Source organism: Mirounga leonina, unplaced genomic scaffold (assembly GCF_011800145.1).
Source record: "Mirounga leonina isolate KUSES-001 unplaced genomic scaffold, KU_Mleo_1.0 Mir_168, whole genome shotgun sequence".
Lineage (NCBI taxonomy): Eukaryota > Metazoa > Chordata > Mammalia > Carnivora > Phocidae > Mirounga > Mirounga leonina.
Genome location: NW_023270426.1, coordinates 45,754,907 through 45,773,992, shown reverse-complemented (window position 1 = coordinate 45,773,992; position 19,086 = coordinate 45,754,907). Strand labels below are relative to the sequence as shown.

The following is a 19,086-nucleotide window of genomic DNA, read 5'->3' as shown; positions in this document are numbered from 1 at the left end:
CCTTTACTCTTGGTTTCTTGTGGCTTGGGCTCTAGTAGGCAGACATCCACTCAGGCAGAACCCAGTTGCTCCTACGGTAGAGGTGGGGGTGGAAGGGTGAGCGGATGACGAGGAGGCATATTCCTCCATAACCTGGAACCCCATCAGTTAGCAAGGTGAGAAAGAGAAACTTCCACGTTTCCTCACAACTTGTAGAAGAGTGTTTGAAAGCGGGGAGGGTAGATGGAGGTTTTCCTTGGACACCTTAATCCGGGGAGAACTTGATCTGCAGTACCTCCAACCGCGTGTTCCAGTGTCTCTCCCGGCTTTTATTTCGGGTCTCTGGACTTTTGCTTGGGTTGCCCTCCTTGCTCACACTATCTTTTCCCCCTCTCTGACTTGCTACCTATCCTTCAAGCCTCAGGCATCTTCCACTTTCGGACAACTCGCTCCATTCCACATTTTCCTTGCCCCCAACATGCTTTTCCTATGAGCTCCCATATACTTCTCCTTCTCTGTTCTTGGGCTTGCTTCTCCAACCACTTGAAGGCTAATTCTTCTTTATTTTGCTCCTAGCAGATTGTTTGGTCTTCAGCAGGTAGCCCACCGGCTACTGAATAAACGAGCTGAGTGAAGGTTTCGAGATGCAAGTAATTCGAAAGTTGACCTTAGGAAACCTTAGTCCAGCCTTATAATTAGCCAAAGCCAGGCATTCGACTTCTCTCTTCACAGTTTTTGGCTGTGTAGGCATGGCACGATCTGCCAGAGGACTGGCACCAGGCTTAGCAATTATTTTAAAAGATTATTTAATGATTTAATAATAGCATATATTGACAACTAGGCCCCGGGCTCTGTTTTAAGCGCGTTGCATGTATTAATCATTCACGTCTCACAGTTCTGTAAGGTAATCATCCCTCCTCTGTAGGTGAGGACACAGAGACCGGGACACACCAGGACAGACACAGCGACACACCAAGGACACACGGCAAGTGGAAGATCAGGCTGCAAACTCCACGCTCTCCGCCGCTGTGCCTCTCACTGAGAAAGACAGAGATGGCTGAACACTGAGAACCTCAGGTTGGTTCTGAGTTTGAAAGGTGGTCCGAGGTCACAGGAAGGAATACACACTCCTTTTTACTCCTTTATCTGTCATCCCAGGATTTAGTTATACTCACCTTTTCTGCCTTGCCTAACTCTTCACTCCATCATAGCGCACACACACCACGACCACGTCCGCCTCCGCAGCACGTGTTCTTGCCCTTCTCTCAATGAACAGGGCTCCAGTCGTGAGCGGGCTGGGGAGTGGTGCAGGGCCCCAGCGATGAGGCAGTCCTGAGGGAGTGCAGGGTAGCCTGGGCTCGAAGGGAGGCGGCACATGAATTCCTGCATCCTGCAAAGGACAGGGGAAAAGCCTCGCTAGTCTTTCCACGACCCATCTCTGAAGGGAGGGATGTTTCCTCGAAGCTCTTCAGTTGGTGGGAAAAGTAGATCCTTTAGAGGAAACTTATTTATGATGCTGGAGAAATAGGGTGGTCTTCTCCTAGGATTGGTGAATTTCTGTCAGAGCCACAGAGTGACCCCTGTTGAGACCTGAGCCCAGTGCATAGTGAGGACCAAGTGAAAAGGAAGAAGTTATCAAGAAAGCTTTTCAACTTAGCTTCAGGGGACAAGCCATAATCTTAAATAAGACAATTACCAAGAGGAACCTAAAGACTGTAGATATCTCACAAGACGCTCAGGCTTCCCCAGCGTAGCTACATGAAGACCCAAAGTTTGCAGGGCTTGAAAATCGACTGAGCACATGTATTTTTAAAGAACTGTGTGGGGATTCTGAACATCTATTTATATTTTCACATACGGATATTTCCCTATCCAATGTCAGGGGAAAAGGGAGGATATTTATAGTTATCAGAGCAAGGATTTAGACTGAAATATCAGTATGTTCCTTATTCAAGGGATACAGGATTCTGGACAAGGCTTTGTTGGAGAGAGAGGGGGAAGACAGGTTTTTCTCTTCAGATGCCTTTAGGAATGGAAGATGCATCTCATAATTTCGGAGTTCGGCTTGAAGGTGAAGTGATCGACTAAAATTTTAATAAGCTATATCCATTCTTGAAGGTTAGTCTCGTAACTTGTTCTTATGATTGTGACCAGAATGGCCAGAAGCAGCCAGAGTCAGGAAGAGTACCCCCAACAAAGGCTCTTTTTAAAACTATGACTTGACTTGCTTACGGGAAGATAGAAAGTAGGTATTCAACTGGCCAAGTAATGGAATCTGGGTGAAATTTCTTCCCTTCCTATTGCAGCCCCCTCCTGGTAAGTGTCGCAGTTCTGGGTGAATTTAGTACTCTTTGATTTTCACTTTTAGTAGCGGGAGATAGTGTTTGTGTGGGAAATGTCTACTTTACTATGGTCTTACACAGCGTTCAAATTTCAAAATAGTGAGGTGAAAGATATTTTTTGACTCAGAGCAAGACGTATACAATTATTCCTGAAGAACAAACTGAAAACATTTCCTGGTTTATTTTCTTACAGAGAGACCCATATGACTCTGAAGGCAGGATGTGCCACTTTTCCCTTGTGAGAAAGCACACACAGTCAGCAAGCTTCACCCAGAAAGTGGTTTTTGTCCTTAAAGAACTGCAGGGCAGAGGTCCTCCTAGTGAGTGGTAGTTGTTCTTGCTCCCAGGGCCTGTGGAGACAGGGCCAGCTGAGAGACCCGGGCACTAATGAAGCCTCACTATTTACATCAAAATGCACTGGCCGGGGCTCTGCCTCTGGGCTGTGGTGAAGGATGACGCTCAACTGTGGTTTGAAAACCAACCAGCATTAGGACCAAGAAATTGAGTCTACAAAGCCTGTGGCCCAGGTCCTAAGAGTCCAGATTGTGTCCGTAGCAGAGTTGTTGCCCAGTTGGAACCAGTGCCCAGACAGGACATGTTGGTTGCATGGTGACCATAACAGATCACCACGGGGCGGGGGGGGGGAGTGAGCCCTGAGACTTCCCAAAGAGAAACTAGCATGTAAAAGCGAGCCAAGGAAAGGCCTTTCCCACATCTTCCTCTGCTTTTTGGGGCCCTGAGGCCACTCTCCCTAATCTGCTGCTGTGGTTGGGAAAGTATGCCCATCAAGAATATCACTCTTTCCATCCAGATTGCTTCTTCTTGATCTTAAAAAATGCATTTCCAAAACCAGATGATCCAGTAGAAAATGCAATAAGGAATTTTACTCTAGAGTCATAACAACTTTGAAAATATTTCTGCTTATTCAAGTGAATTTCTCCTCCAGAAATCTGAAATTAGGTGTGATAAGTTAACGATTAGACAAACAGAACTGCTTTCAATAATTTAATTGGACTCATGCCCAAAAAATGAACTTGCACGGAATATTAAATATTACTCTTAAAGCAATTTGGACACAGTCACACGAACATCAGGAAAAGAAAAAAAAAAATTCTCCACAAAATGCCAGTGTTTTGTTTTGCCTGGAAAAATTATAACACAATTACAGGTAAACAATATTTTCTTCAGCTCCATCTCCAGTTTCCCCGTCTTGTCTGGTCAGTGTCTGTAGATTTAGCTTTGCTTCTGCCATAAATGTCTGCAGCTGAGAGCCATGTGGATTGGAGTCATGGGGGGTTGGGAACTCAGTCTGAGAGATGTCCAAATCTGCAAAAGACAAACAGCACAGGTCAGGAGAATCGGCTTGAGGCCTGCAGAGCAGGGGATTCTATGACTCATAGCTCTCTAAAAACCTGGGAAATGCAGGGGCGCCTGGGTGGCTCAGTTGGTTGGGCGACTACCTTCGGCTCAGGTCATGATCCTGGAGTCCCGGGATCGAGTCCCGCATCGGGCTCCCCGCTCAGCGGGAAGCCTGCTTCTCCCTCTCCCACTCCCCGTTTGTGTTCCCTCTCTCGCTGTGTCTTTCTCTGTCAAATAAATAAATAAAATCTTTAAAAAAAAAAAAAAAAAAAACCTGGGAAATGCAGGGCCCATATGGTCAGCCACAGAGAGAATCATGGAGTCCAGTGAGAAAGGAACAAAATGTAATTAAATCAAAGAATTTAATCAATATATCATTAAGGTGTGTTTGGCAGGGTGTACAAATGTCTCCTATGGCTAAAAATAACCTTTACAAAATAATCCCAGTGAGGTGTCAAATGAATAGAGACCTGTCACCATTTGTGGGCAGGTAAAACATTGCTCCTGCTGAAAAAGGGTGCCCACTTATTTTTAAAAACCGGTTCAAGGTCTTAGAAATAGAGTATATACTCTAGCTATGTGCAGTGAACTATATGCATCTGCACAGCACCTTCCCTCAGAATATCTCAAAGTCAGGGATTGACCTCAAGACTCAAATAATATAGCCAGGCTTGTATTGATGTGGGCAAGGGGCAGGGAGAATGGAGCTGAAAGATGGAGACCCTCCAGCTTCACCATTATGCAAATCTGTTAAGACTATACAAATCACTTAGCAGGAGTAGCCAGGTTCCTAGGGAAAACTGTTCCAATATCAACTATGGCTGGGTTCTTTTTTTTTTTTTTTTGGTTACCTAGCAACAGCAGGGCATAGTCTATTCTCCCTTCTTCTGGTAAAACCCTCTAATATATGGTTTAAGGGAAGATGAAAAGAGGTTCATATTTGAAGGAAAGAACGGCTTTTGCTGCAAACTGTTTTCTTTTCCCTTGTTCTATTGACCACCCTTCCTGAGGCTCAGCTAAATGGCAAAACTACAAACAACTGGCTTCAGTCAGAGCAAAAAGCAGAGCATGTGTGGAAACCCAGGTGGGAAAGATGTATACGGCTAGAGCCCACCTGCTCCTTGGTCAGTCACTAACAAGAAACATTATAATCATTGCCACATTTTATTCAAGGACTCTATTATTTAGGTGGATACACAAAACTGGTAGCATTCTAATGACCAAAAAAACGCTTGTAACTTCTGCTCTCCTGACAAGGATGTTTAGCTGTCAGAGAAGGCAGCAAGCAAGGCCTGGCAGGAATAAGGAGTAAAATGTCCTCACATTGCTCCATCTTCGGGCATATGGTGCCCTTTGCTACATCTTCTTTCATCACTTCTTCCAGTAAGAGGCCGGGCCAGTGGGAGGGGGACAGCCAGAGCCACAGAAAGCAAACACAGGTCACCTGGAGGAGCTGACTTATGTCTCTGGAGCAGAGGAGGGCCCCAGGGGGAGGAGAGAGTGGGAGGAGGTAAGGCTGTACTCCACAGCTCTGCCCCAAGCTCTCGAGGCCAGTGGAGCACAAAGAAGAAATTCATTTACATTTGGGTGACTTGATTTTACTAACCCTGATTCCAAATCCTATACTTCAGGTACTGGGAACTTACTCAATACTGAAAATGTAACTACTGAAGATACTTCTAACTAACATTCTCTGCCTTCTCTGGGCACAAGAACTCTTTTGGGTCTTTTACCACCGTCACTCTTTAAGCCTCAAAATGTTGTAACCCACATTTTACAGTTTGGGAAACTGAGGCTCAGGCTACTTAAATTCCTTGCCCAACATCATGCAAATAAGAACTAATCTAGATCTGAACTCAGAGGACCATTGTCACTTGCTGATCTGATCAAGATTCTCAAGATTCCCATTTCTCACAGTGATGGAAAGGGCTTGACCGTCTTTGCTAAATTAAGAGACCTTGAATATTTAATACTTATCCTCCCTAAGTACCACATTTTGAAGAGTCACTTAGCAAAAACAATATTAGCAAAAGAAAGACATTCCAAGCTCCTAAAAATGGACATAATTATTATAAAATTGCGAGCCTCCCTCATTTAATCAGGTAAACAGGAACCACCACCCCCGGCAATGATTTCTCTGTGAGGGCAAGATAGATCAACCTAAAATGCCCTCTGTTATTTTATCACATTTGGAGACAAAGCATGCCTGACTGTGGTCACAACAGACATTCATGTTTTCAACTGCTTTCCCCAGCCATTGAATGAATAAAGCCATTTAACCTCTAACAACAAATATTCTCAGTTTCACTACTTGTGTTTAGTATTACACAACCTAAAACACACACACAGTTCAGAACGTCCAACTAGCAGAGGCTGGAAGATTGGAGCACGGTTCATGTGAGCCACTCCAGGGCTGCCTCCTAGCCAACAGAAGGTCCAGCCAGGCTGTAAGAAATACCACATGGAGAATGAACAACCAACCATCCATTGAATGAGGTGGTTGAGAGGTGACTGGTGACAAACGTGCCCGTGCCAGGCACAGTGGAAGCCCTTAATCCATCTAAGTTTCCTTCCTCTGGGGGTGTGAAACATGTAGCAGAGAACCCAAAATACTGGTGAGTCTAGATCTGGCAAGTCCTCTTAATGGTTTCAAGAGAAGGCATGCTCAAAAAGAGCCAAGAACTGAGTGTATATCAGAATTCTTTGGATTTTTTTTTTTAAGATTTTATTTATTTGACAGAGAGCACAAGCAGGGGAAGCTGCAGAGGGCAGGGGAGAAGCAGGCTCCCGGCGGGGCAGAAAGCCCGATGCAGGGTTCGATCCCAGGACTCTGGGATCATGACCTGCGCCAAAGGCAGACGCTTAACCGACTGAGCCACCCAGGCGCCCCCAGAATTCTTTTATCTTAAGTTAAACTGTAGGCTCTAGTTCAGAAAGACAGAGAACCAAGAATAAATGGGGGGTGTAGTTTTTAATCTTCTCCTGTGTGTAAGGGAGTATAAAGGTTTAATGAGAACTTTTTCAGATAAGAATAAAAATACAGAAGAACATCTCTAGGTGAGAAACAGCTTGTTAGACCCTAAAGTGAGACTCATGTTGTTATCCCAGATGGAAGAATGGAGGTTGTTGTGATTGTGTATCACCTGAAGGGGAACTCAATTTCCTTCTCCGTGTTCTTCCTTGGTTTCCACCTTAACTATTTAGGTGAAGTCAGACAACCTTCTTTGAAATTAGAAACTGTTCCATGACTTCTGATTTTATTATTCCATTTCAACCCTGAAAGAACTCCAGCACAGCAACTATATACTTCTCAAGGTCAGCCACCTTTTTCCACACTTTTTACCCTAGAGAATATGATCATTATATGGAACCCTAAACTGAAAAAACATTTGTTAAAATAAAGCCTCATGGACTCAGAAGGCAGAATTCTTGAGGAATAAAAATCATCCAATTTTGTGATCAAAATCCCTATAAATTGTTGGACATAAATATAGAATACCTCATTTTTTAATAAACAAATAATAATTTAACAGAAACATAACTTTGTCAGCCATAAAGCAAATGCTATTATAATGAAACAAAACTTCAAACTACAAGGAAACTTTCAATCTAGTGTCTCATTACAACTTTCCCTCTTACTTGACCTAAAAGATACAATTTGATCTTGGCCATACTCCAAGGCAACTAAACAGAAGGAACACTGTTAACCGTAAAATAAAGACAAATAAGCTGAAACACATAGAAAACCCAAGGCCTGGCTGAACCAAATAGAGAAAGTCTTGGTGCAGGGTTTTCTACTTAACTGAAGTTTTTCTTTTCACACTCTACAACTTCATCTTTAAGAAGAAATTTCCTTAGACCCACTGTGGGGTCTAAGTCACTCTGCTAATGAAGTTTTTAAACATTCTAAGTATCCACGTTTTGACCGGTACTATTCCCTTTCTCCTGTGAATAGGGGGTAGGAAGCACCCATGCACGGATATCCACAGGTCATACAGTTGCCTCAGTTTCCCTATTTGCAGCCCTTAGTTGCAACCTGTTGGTTGACATTTGCATTTAACATTTTCACAATTTGCTCCCCTGCTGTTGGAATTTTAGACTGTCAAGGAAGAGGATCTGGGATGTAGGATGGCTTACAATCATAGAAATCAGCTCCTGAAAAGCTGACACTAGCAAGAAGCAAAATCAGCCCTCCCTCCATCAGCTTATCACCATTATAATTATTTTGAGCCAACTGGATAATTGGTTTAAGACCAGACTATAAACTCAAGATGTACAGTGCAACCATGCTCCATATTAAAAACGAATGAAGGTCCCCCTAAGCTGAGAGCTGAATGCACTCTGTAAACCACAAGGTAAAATGTAACCTTGGGCAAGTCATTTCTCCGCTTTGGGCTTCAGTTCATGAACGGTTTAACTGAAATCACCATTCTGGCCTCTTGAACTCTTCTACTGAGAATTTATACGTCTGTGTTTTGGCTTAGTGATTCACCAAGTAATAATCTGAGGAAACAACAAATGAATATATTTTTTAACTGCTTTATGGTCAAGAAATGCAAATTTATTACCTTAAGTTGCATCTAAGATAATGTTTTTTTTTTTTTAAGATTTTATTTATTTGAGAGAGAGAATGAGAGAGAGAGAGAGAGAGAGCACATGAGAGGGGGGAGGGTCAGAGGGAGAAGCAGACTCCCCGCCGAGCAGGGAGCCCGATGCGGGACTCGATCCCGGGACTCCAGGATCATGAGCTTAACCAACTGAGCCACCCAGGCACCCCTCTAAGATAATGTTTTTAAGGTAATTTCTAGACATACATCCCACCACTCTACCTTCATTCTTCCTAACAACACCCATCTGATTGAGCCCACATCGAGTCCTCAAAGGGCAGTATTTGGAAAGCTACCAAATGAGAAGATAATGTCCACAGTCAAAACCTGCACGTGATCTTCCCTTCAACGAATAGCAAACTTAAGAGTAATTTGTCATAAAGTTTATGACAAGTCAAAAAGGGTTGTCTATCATTTTAAAATAATGTAATATTTGCCTTTTCAGGATTTTCTGAATGGAAAGGCATTTTAAATCATGATAAATTTGAAGCTTTATTTAAATTCAAAAGCACCCGTGTAGCTTTCATCTTAATATCAACTGTGGACGTCTAGAATTTAACTCAACAGTATGGCCAGTGGCCAGGCACCAGCAGTCCAGTGCTACAAAACGCACATTGAGTCTACTGTTGAGATCGTTGACGATGCCTTGCTCAGCTTCCGTGTCTCGTCCCATCCCATTCTCCCAAACAAAACTCACAAAACAGAGCTTCGTGTCTTCTGGGTCTTGGCTCTGTTCTTGTTTATTTTAATGAAGTGTTCTGACTTGTGCTTCTTATTACCGTATCCCTTGTGCATATTCCTAAAATCAAAATTCACACTTCCCTAGAATAACTCCACCTCAAAAATTTTTTTGATTAATGTTCCAAGTCTGCAAAATAAGTTGTATTCCCTATTTAAGGATCGATTCATGCTTTTACTGTGAAACATTTAAAAAATCATTTCCTGATGGCATTACTGGCAATCACTAATTTTTCTCAGGAGCCTCAATGCACAGCATTTTCCTTCTAATGGAAAACGCTTATTGTACAGAGCTTGAGGTATCTTCAGAGCAAAGGAAAACTGGTCTATGTCACAAATTTTGTCCGACTCCACTTTCCATAGTGAGTCACAAACAGGATGTGAGCCTCTGGCATGAAAACAAACCCGGAGTTGGTATCTGAAGCCAATGATCTCAATTACTGTTATGATTCCTTTACTACTCCTCATGTACCAAAACTGCACCTGAACTAAAATAACAGTGCCCTGGGGCGGGGGGGGGGGGTGCATGCACGTGCGGGGTGGTGCAGGAAGAAATTTGTAACATATAAAAGCAAACTGGTGTAAGTTTTTTAAATTGTGACTGTTACAGCTGGACTTTATTTTCTTATCAGTAATTAACATACTTGGAATCATCTGTGAGTTATATGGGTGACAATGACAAGAAACAAAGCAATTGGAGTGATTGATACAATGAAGAGATTATATTAATATAAGACATGTTATGATACATCAAGCCTGTTATCTGAACTTTGAACTTCGCTTTGCTCTCACTCTCCTTTCTCCCTGTAAGGTGGCAACGTTAAGGACTCGTGCCTTTCACATTAGCAAGCCCCACAGGAGGATGGGGCAAGTGCTTCTACCTTCCCCTCTTCTTTAGGAGGCATAAACAAGATACTAATAGGTATTAATGATAAAAGAATACAGTGATCAGGTAAGTTGATGCAACTCTGGGTAAACCAAGTTTATTAAGAGATTCCTTAGAACGTTAACAGGCTCCGAGAGGGGAAAAGAGGAAGTGGCATCCCCCAAACTCAGGAAGACTTCTCTCTCAGGGTGCTTGGCAGTGCCGTGTTCCATGTGACATACTTTGGGAATTGGTACGCTGGAGAAAGATAAATGTATTATAGACTAAGAAAGAGAGAGTCAATGACCACTATCCCAGAATAAATCAGGGGCAGGAAGTTGAAAATAAATGAGGTTTGCCAAATTAAGAAACTCTTAACCCTGTGTATAATGTCTGATGGTGGGCCCAGGCAATAATCATCAATGGCTGCTAAAGTTAATAGGAGAAAGGCGGATAGGGAACCTTATAATGAATGGATCAAGGTGACAATACCTGAACCCACAGATCAATTTATAATCATAAAAAGAGAAACAAATATGGTAAGCCTCATGATAGGATGCAAGAGGAAATGTATACTTTACAATATAGGAAATCTATCTTTTACATGTCAGAAAAGCCTCTATCTAGTCCAACATCAAACACCCATTCCCAACCATCCAGTTTACAGGAAATACAGGGGTAAAATAATATGTTAAGTAACACTATAGAAAATCAATCAGCAAAATTCAGAATATAGGACTTTTTTTAAAAAATATTTTTCCAGGAAAAAAATCTTTTCAACAAATAAACAGCTTAGTCTTTTCAAAAATTTTAAAACTTTTTTAAAAAGGGGGCAGAGAAACTTCAGATTAAAAGAGATTTAAAGGATATACAAGCCAAATGCAATATATGAAATTATTTGGATCCCAATTCAAACAAACCAAGGGAAAAAAACTGAGAGAAATTCAAGTACTAACAGTATGATTTTAAGTAAAAATTGTTACATTTTTAGGTTTAATAATGATATTGTGGTGATGTTTAAAAAAAAAACTACTCTTTGTCTTTTAAAGAAAGACACTAAAGTATTTTGAGATGAAATCATGTCTTGGATTTGCTTTATGATAACCCAATGTGAGAGAGAGAAAAGAGCATTGATGAACCAAGATTGGCTTGTCTGTGTGTTGGCCATCATTAAAGCTGAGAGTTCATTAAACAATTCTACTTTTGTGTACATTTGAAATGTTCCATGATACATTTTTAGAAGTCCATAGCTTAACATATATTTGGACTATAAAATTATAAAGGGTTCTCTGTTATTCCAACAGTATAGCTTCTGTACATCTGCTATAAATGGAACAATGTGGCAATAAATTAGAATCCTCCTCTGGATGCAGAGTATGTTTTGATCAATTTTAATGCAACCATATGACAGGTCATTGGCAAGTGTGTGAATAAGTTTATATCTATTCAGAATGATACACAATTTATATGACTCTATTCCATACAACAGATGAGGTTCATTTGAGTTTATAGCTACCCATAAAAAATGATACAGATTCAAGTATGGTCCTTCGCTTTTGCCTAGAAAATCTTACATTTCCTAAGTGAACTATAATTCAGAATAGATCTTTTATACCCTGGGTGTATTTGTGGATAGCAAGGAATTGATAAGTTTCTCTTGGAATTTAGATTCCTAACCTTTAGCCTTTTGAGTTTACCTAAAACAAAAAAGTACATTTAAGAAATAGAAAATAGGGCGCCTGGGTGGCTCAGTTGGTTAAGCGACTGCCTTCGGCTCAGGTCATGATCCTGGAGTCTCTGGATCAAGTCCTGCATCGGGCTCCCTGCTCGGCAGGGAGTCTGCTTCTCCCTCTGACCCTCCCCCCTCTCATGTGCTTGCTCTCTCTCATTCTCTCTCTCTCAAATAAATAAATAAAATCTTTAAAAAAAAAAAAAGAAATAGAAAATAAATGCATTTAGTATATCAAAGTAAATTTCAGTTTTTGGTTTTTTTTTTTTTAAAGATTTTATTTATTTATTTGACAGAGAGAGACAGTGAGAGAGGGAACACAAGCAGGCAGAGTAGGAGAGGGAGAAGCAGGCTCCCCGCTGAGCAGAGAGCCCGATGCGGGGCTCGATCCCAGGACCCTGGGATCATGACCTGAGCCGAAGGCAGACGCTTAACGACTGAGCCACCCAGGCGCCCCATAAATTTCAGTTTTAATAGTAGGTATAAATATATATTGTCAAAGGAATTAGTGAACATATGATTCAACAATTTTATCTACTCAAATTAGAGTCCTGAGAATCACCAATTTGGAATTCTTATGTGTAGAAAGTAGCTTAAATTTTCCTTTAGTCTAATCCTTGTCTTCTCAGCAGAATCAAACTGAGTGTGTAGTCAAGGTAGAAGTGCATTATAGGGCTCCTCTTTTTAAACCACCAATATTATTTGACCTTCAGCCAAACATCCAATTCAATTGTCACACCAATCCACAATGGTAGGTGTATTATGCAATATGAATGGGAGAGCCTAATACAAATATAGACACAAACCTAACTTGAAAACAGAAGTCAGGAACACAGGGGGGCACCTGGGTGGCAACAGTCGGGTAAGTCCCCAACTCTTGCTTTCGACTCAGGTCGTGATCTCAGCACAGAGTCCACTTTACATTCTTGCTCCCTCTTCCCCTCCCACACCATGCTCTCTCTCTCTCTCAAATAAATAAATCTTAAAAAAAAAAAACCCTCAAGAACACAGGAAGCTGAAGAAAACTTCCAAAGGCGTAATTCTTATCTTCAAAAAATTACTGAAAAGACATTCAACTACAAAACAAAAACACGATTCCATAAACCATCAACTATAAGAGAACAAATTTCTTGAAATTAAGGATATGCTAGCTGATTTTTAAAAAAAAATCAAGAGCACTTGGGTGGCTCAGTCAGTTGAGCCTCCGACTCTTGTTTTCAGCTGGGGTTGTGATCTCGGGGTAATGGCATCAAGCCCCACGTTGGGCTCCATGCTCAGTGGGGGTCTGCTTGAACATTCTCTCCCTCTGCCCCTCTCCCTACTCACTCTCACACTCTCTCAAATTAAATAAATCCTAAAATAAAATTTAAAAAAATCAATGGACTAGTAGGAGGTTAAGGACAAGAAAATCTCCCAGAAAGTGGAACAAAAACATGAAAAAATGGAAATAGAAAAAGCAGAAATATCAGAGGACCCAAGGGATCCAACTTAAAACCAGAAATAGCTCCAGTAAGATAATAATGAATAGAAGCAGATTTTTTTTTTAAGGAAAATTTCCCAGAATTGAAGGAAATATCTCTAGATTGAAAGATCTTAATGAATAATCAGCAAAAATGGCTTTAACAAAAGACCACCCTAAGGCATATGATACAATTCATCCAAGAACAGATAAAGAGAGAATTCTAAAGGCTTCCAATAATTGAGAATAGGTCACAAAAGATTAGAAACAAAAATGGCATCAGACTTCTCAATAGCAACCCTGAGAAGTAGAAGAATCAATCCTTCAAAATTCTGAAAGAGAATAATTTTCCATCAAGAATTCTAAGCCTAGATATCTTACAAAAACCAAGTTTTTTGTAACCAAGTTTTACAAAAACCAAGCAAAAATAAATGGAATGAAAAATACCTTTCAAATTAGTTAATTGGGAAAAATATGCTTTCACGACACCTTTTCTTAGAAAGTTTGGAGATCAGCCCCACCAAATAAAGGAGTAGGTCATAAAAGATAAAGAATGGGACTGAGGACATAGAATCCATCACAGGAGGGATATGAAGGGTGCCCCAGCTGACACCTGCATAGCAGGCCTGGACCAAAAAGGACATCCTGGAACAGGAAGACAGAGGGTCCTGGAAGGGAAATTTCAAGGAAGGAAATTGAAGCTGATAGATGTTGGATGTGTTGAGTGTAAACTAATACTGGTCAGTTCCTGAGAGGTATCAGAGCTTTGGAGGAAGACATAGTGGAAGGTAGGAAAAAAATAAGCAGATGAAAAAGGCAGATGGTTAAAAACTCAGGAAGATATAACAGAATAGTCAAAACCAACGTTATTTTAAGTAGCTTCTGCACATGAGGTTGATTTTTCTCCATCTTGAAAGAGCTCAGCTCTCACAAATATCCTTTTCCAATCTTAAAGTATCCACATGTAACTATAAACATGATTTCTCTGAAAACTGTATCTGAAAGTATAAAACATACTGAACCCATTTGAAAAGAATTAATGTACCTACATAAATAAGACTGAACACTTGAAATTCCAAAATGTGCTGTTAGGAAAAACACCTTTATAAATAGTCAATTCACCAAGGAGGAAACCTAAAAGGAAATAAATACAAAAAGATACTAAATCTCACTAGTAATTGGGGAAGTACAAATGAAAGAGAGTTACTATTTCATACCCATGATATTGGCAAAATTTAAGAGACTAATGAGACTGAGTGTTGGGGAAGTTCTGGAAAAACTGGAACTCTCATATATTGCTGCTAAGAATTTTGTAACTTTAGAGAGAAAACAGTAATACCCAGCAAAACCAAAGACATCCCTACCCCTTTTAGATGTTACCATGTAAATAAACTCTTACTCATTTGCACAAGGAGAATGCATAAAAGGCTGTTTACTGAGAATCATTTGCAAGAGGAAAAAAATTGGAAACATCCTAATTGCTCATTAGTAGGGTAATGAACATGCTGGTGTTTATTCCTATAAGAGAATAGTATACAGCAGTTTAAAATGAATTATTTGAGCTACATGTATGAATATGCACACTTAGTGAAAAAACCAGTTGCAAAAAGGCATACATATTATGTATTTATATAGAATAATAAAAACAAAAATGTTATTTATGCATACATGTATGTAGTGATAGCATAAAAACATACTATAGAAAGGATATGCACCAATTATAGGATATTGGTTAGCTCTAAATAGGAAAAAAAGGGAAAAATAAAAAGGTACATTATATCTAACATTCTAAAAAAAAAGGCAAAGAGATATCCGGAGCAAATACGGCAATGGTTAACATTTGTTAAATGCACATTTTTTCCTATGCTTTTCTGTAAGTTTGAAATTTTTCATAATTAAAACTTTTATAATAAAAAACGCATTAAAATACACAGCAACCAATTACAATATGTAGTCTTTATTTGGATTCTGAATCAAAAAAACAAACTAGAAAAAGCACACATGCCCACATACACCCACACACGGAACAATTGGGAATTTAAATACTGACTATATGTTGATACTAGGGAATTTTTGTTAATTTTTCCCTTGGTGTGATAATAGTTTTAAAAGGGGAGCCTTATCTTTTAGAGATATATACTGAAATATTATGGATCAATAAATGTTGACACATGATTTTTAGATACCTCTGCAAAATAATACTGGGCGTGTTGGGGGTTAAGCTGCTGGATGAAACATGACTGGCCATATGTTCCTAAGTTTTTCCAGTTGGGTAACAGTCACTGTGTGGCTGTCATACTCTTGTTTCATTATGTACGTGTTTGAAATTGTCCACAATACATTCAAACAGACAAAAAATGTCAAGCTCAACGTTTAAATCAAAATTAAGATATGCAAATTCTGGAGTCCCTGTTAAGAAATAGGAATAACTGTTTAAGAGTGCACTGAATTAAATGGCATGTAGGTCTCCAGCTCAGGAACACAGCCCGATTTTCATGGCTCTGAAGTCCTCTAAAAGATATAAAGACCACAGATTCCTAAGTACCCCGTGCCAATTAAACTGACTTTCTGGAAACTGTCTGCTTCATGACCCTACCCACACTGAAAGAGTTATGCCTCTCATTTTACTGAAAGAAGTGAATTCATTTTTCTGCCAGGTGAATAATGCAGGAACTCAGGAATTTTAATGCTGCATTTACTTCTTACTGACTCAGTTGAGGGAAAAGCATCTGTTAAAATTCTTGAGCATACAAGATCCAGTGTTTCTTATTAAAACAAAAGAAGGCAAGGAATTAAATCAAATACATCTAAGCTAACTAGTTCTAACTACTTCTTAATTTTATTGGACTTGAAAAAAATTGGTATCCAATTCTTTAAAGGTCTACAAATGAATGTATTTTTCTTCTTGATCAACTACAAAATTATACAATGTCAAACAACTTACATGCCTTTTCTGTTCTGAGAAATTGGTATTTACAGTTTTCAAAGCAACATAAAATTTTTTTCTTTTAGAAATGAGAAACATTATTTTTGTAATTCTATTTGTTTAAAATAACATTTGCCAAGAAACCAAACTCCAAAATGTATTTTCCAACTGCAGCTTTGAGTTTATGCCACTCAAAAATGATTATAATTTTAAAAGTTCAACATAATATATAGAAAAAAATGTTTTGTTCAGTGCAGATTTTCACACCCTTGGCATTCTTTTCACATTTATTTGTTATCAAAGATAACTATATTACATTTCTGGAAATTAAACTTAAATATTTTTAGAAATCATACATAGAGAAGAAGGCAGTTTGCCAAACAGAGACAAAATAAGGATTTTACCAAAACAGCAATCAAAAGAAAACATATGTATCAGAGGATTAACTGCTCTATTCATTGGAGCCATCTCCCTCTAAAGGAAATTATTATTTTTTTAAAGATTTTTAAATTTATTTATTTATTGGAGAGCGAGCGAGAGAGAAACAGCATGAGAGAGGAGAGGGTCAGAGGGAGAAGCAGGCTCCCCGCTGAGCCGGGAGCCCGATGTGGGACTCGATCCCAGGACCCCGGGATCATGACCTGAGCCGAAGGCAGTCGCTTAACCAACTGAGCCACCCAGGCACCCCTAAAGGAAATTATTTTTTAATTGTCTTATGGCTACTAATGTCATATGAAGCTACTCTAGCTGTTAATATTTGTGCTTGTTGACATATGACCTGTGACTAACACTGGAGCCTACAGAAAGCAAATTTCCCTTTCATTATCTGCCAGCTGACATGAATCCCCAAGTGTGCACTACATCCTCCTCCTTCTGGATAGAACTCTTTCTTCTATAAACAGCTCTTCTCAAGAAGGAGCCAGAACATTACCATATAAGTTCTCTTTGGTGGAGTCAGCCACCAAGAGCAAGGATCATGAAGAGTAGCCTCAGGTCCTCCCTTAGTAACCAGCAGCCCTCATTCCTTACAGACATCTGAGGGCCACCAAGCACACCATCTTGAGAATGCCTATTACCACACAGTTGGGAGACACAGACACAGATAACTATAATATAGGCAAGGCATACTGCTGAAAGGCTGATGAATACAGTCCACAGCGGAACACCACCTCACGGACCCTCCAGAGAGTGAGCTTCCAGGTTTGGCGGCCAGGACTCCAGAGAGGATACAACATCTTCATTGAGCCTTGAAGGCTGACCAGAATGTCAACAGAGAGAGATGGGCTCGCGTGGAGGTATTCCAGATGGAATTTGCAACTCTTGCAAAGGGGAGAAAATGCTAGATGCTATAAAAAAAAAAAAGAGAGCTGTCAGGTTTGGCTGAACTCTGAGTTTGTGCAGGTGAATCCAGGCAGGGGTATGTGCTGAAAGAGTAGCCTGTGGAGGGTCTTGCATGGAAGTGTTAGCAGTTCTTACATGAGGAGTGAGCATGGTAGCTACAGTCATCCGGACCCTTGTATGGTTGCCCATCAATCTGCATACTTGGCTTTACCTACACATACTGCCCCTCCTGCAGGGACACTGTATTCCGCGAGATTTGCCTACCAGGACTGAAACCACATTTAAGTCAATCAAGTTTCCATTCCTTTGATGGACATTTTTTGTCAGTTAGTAGAGAGGGTGTCAGAATGAAAACTGGTTTGAGGGGTGCCTGGGTGGCTCAGTCAGTTCAGCGTCTGCCTTCAGCTCAGGTTATGATCTCAGGTCCTGGGATCAAGCCCTGCATTGGGCTCCCTGCAGGCAGGGAGTCTGCTTCTCCTTCTCCTCTGCCTCTGCCCCTCCCTGCTTGTGCTCTCTCTCTCTCTCTCAAATAAATAAAATCTTAAAAAAAAATAATGAAAACTGGTTTGAGCTTATTATCCATTTGTTCTTCACTCAGCAAGCACTCAGTGCTTAGTGTGTGCTCTGCGCTGGGCCGACCATGAGGGAAAGCAAGTTGAACAAGACCTTGACTCAGCACCCGGGAGGTCTATAGTATGTAGAGCCACTGTGAAAATTTCAGTTTCTTAAAAGTTAAACAAGTACCTATTCTAGAAACAATTCTACTCCTAGGTATTTGTACAAGTGGAATGAAAACATAATTCACCAAAAACAAAAACAAACAAAAAACCTTGTAAAGGAATGTTCACAGCAGCTTTATTCACAGTAGCCAAAAATGAGAAATAAGCCAGGTGTCCAACAACAGAAGAATAGGGAACTGTGGTAAATTCATCAATGCAAGATGACTCGGTAGTAGAAGGGAACCAACTATAGATTCATGCAATGCCATGGATGCATCTCAAAACCATGCTGAGTAAAAAAAAAAACTGAACACAAGAAGGTACATAGTGTCTAATTCCATTCCATTCCATTCCATTCTAGAATTAAGCAAATTAACCTATGATGATGGAAAGCAGAGGAGTAGTTGCTTTAGGGACTGGTTGGAAAGGAGTAGAAGGGAGCTTTCTGGAGTGATGGAAATTTCTGTGCCTTGATATTGTTTTCACCAGACTGAAGAGAGTTAATAGGGGAGCATTTCACTGTATTGTGAATTATAACTCAAACAAAACAAACTATATAAAGAATCCTAGAGTCTAAAGGGAAAACAAATGCAAAATATTGTAGAAAGGAACAAAAGGGTGTACTGGACACATAGGATTACACAAGAGAGATTCCTAACCCAGACAAAGAAGGTTTGGAAAAGCATCTAGAATTAAGTGACCCTGGAGTTCAGTCTCGAAAGAGGAGTAAGAGTTAACCAGGATGGAAGAAAAGGGTAGGAGAGAAGATATTCCTGACAGAGGAAGTAGATGTACAAAGGGTGTGGGGGTGTCTGGAGACAGGATGGAGGAGAAGGAAAGGCAGCTAAGAAGTTAAAGGCCAGACCTGGCCCCCAGGCCCAAACACATAACCTCCTGGTTCTTCTTCAGGGAGGACCCCTCTCAGCGCATGGCACCTTTGAAAAGGCCCAAGGAAGCGAACCCAGAAAATCTCTAAGAAGACTGGACACAAACCCTTATCCACAGGCCCAAGTGCTGACCTG

At 40.4% G+C, this 19,086-nt stretch overlaps 1 protein-coding gene across 5 annotated transcripts in view; it reads right to left on the bottom strand.

Moving 5' to 3' along the window:
* Window positions 1-2,975: 2,975 nt before the first annotated feature.
* The window catches only part of ARHGEF28 (Rho guanine nucleotide exchange factor 28), a 313,794-nt gene continuing 297,683 nt past the window's right edge, over window positions 2,976-19,086 (bottom strand). For all 5 annotated transcript variants that reach the window (XM_035014641.1, XM_035014639.1, XM_035014644.1 and 2 more), the window contains one exon: window positions 2,976-3,647. In XM_035014641.1, the coding sequence (XP_034870532.1) occupies window positions 3,484-3,647 (164 nt within the window). In that variant the 3' untranslated portion in view covers window positions 2,976-3,483. The remainder of the gene's footprint in view (window positions 3,648-19,086) is intronic.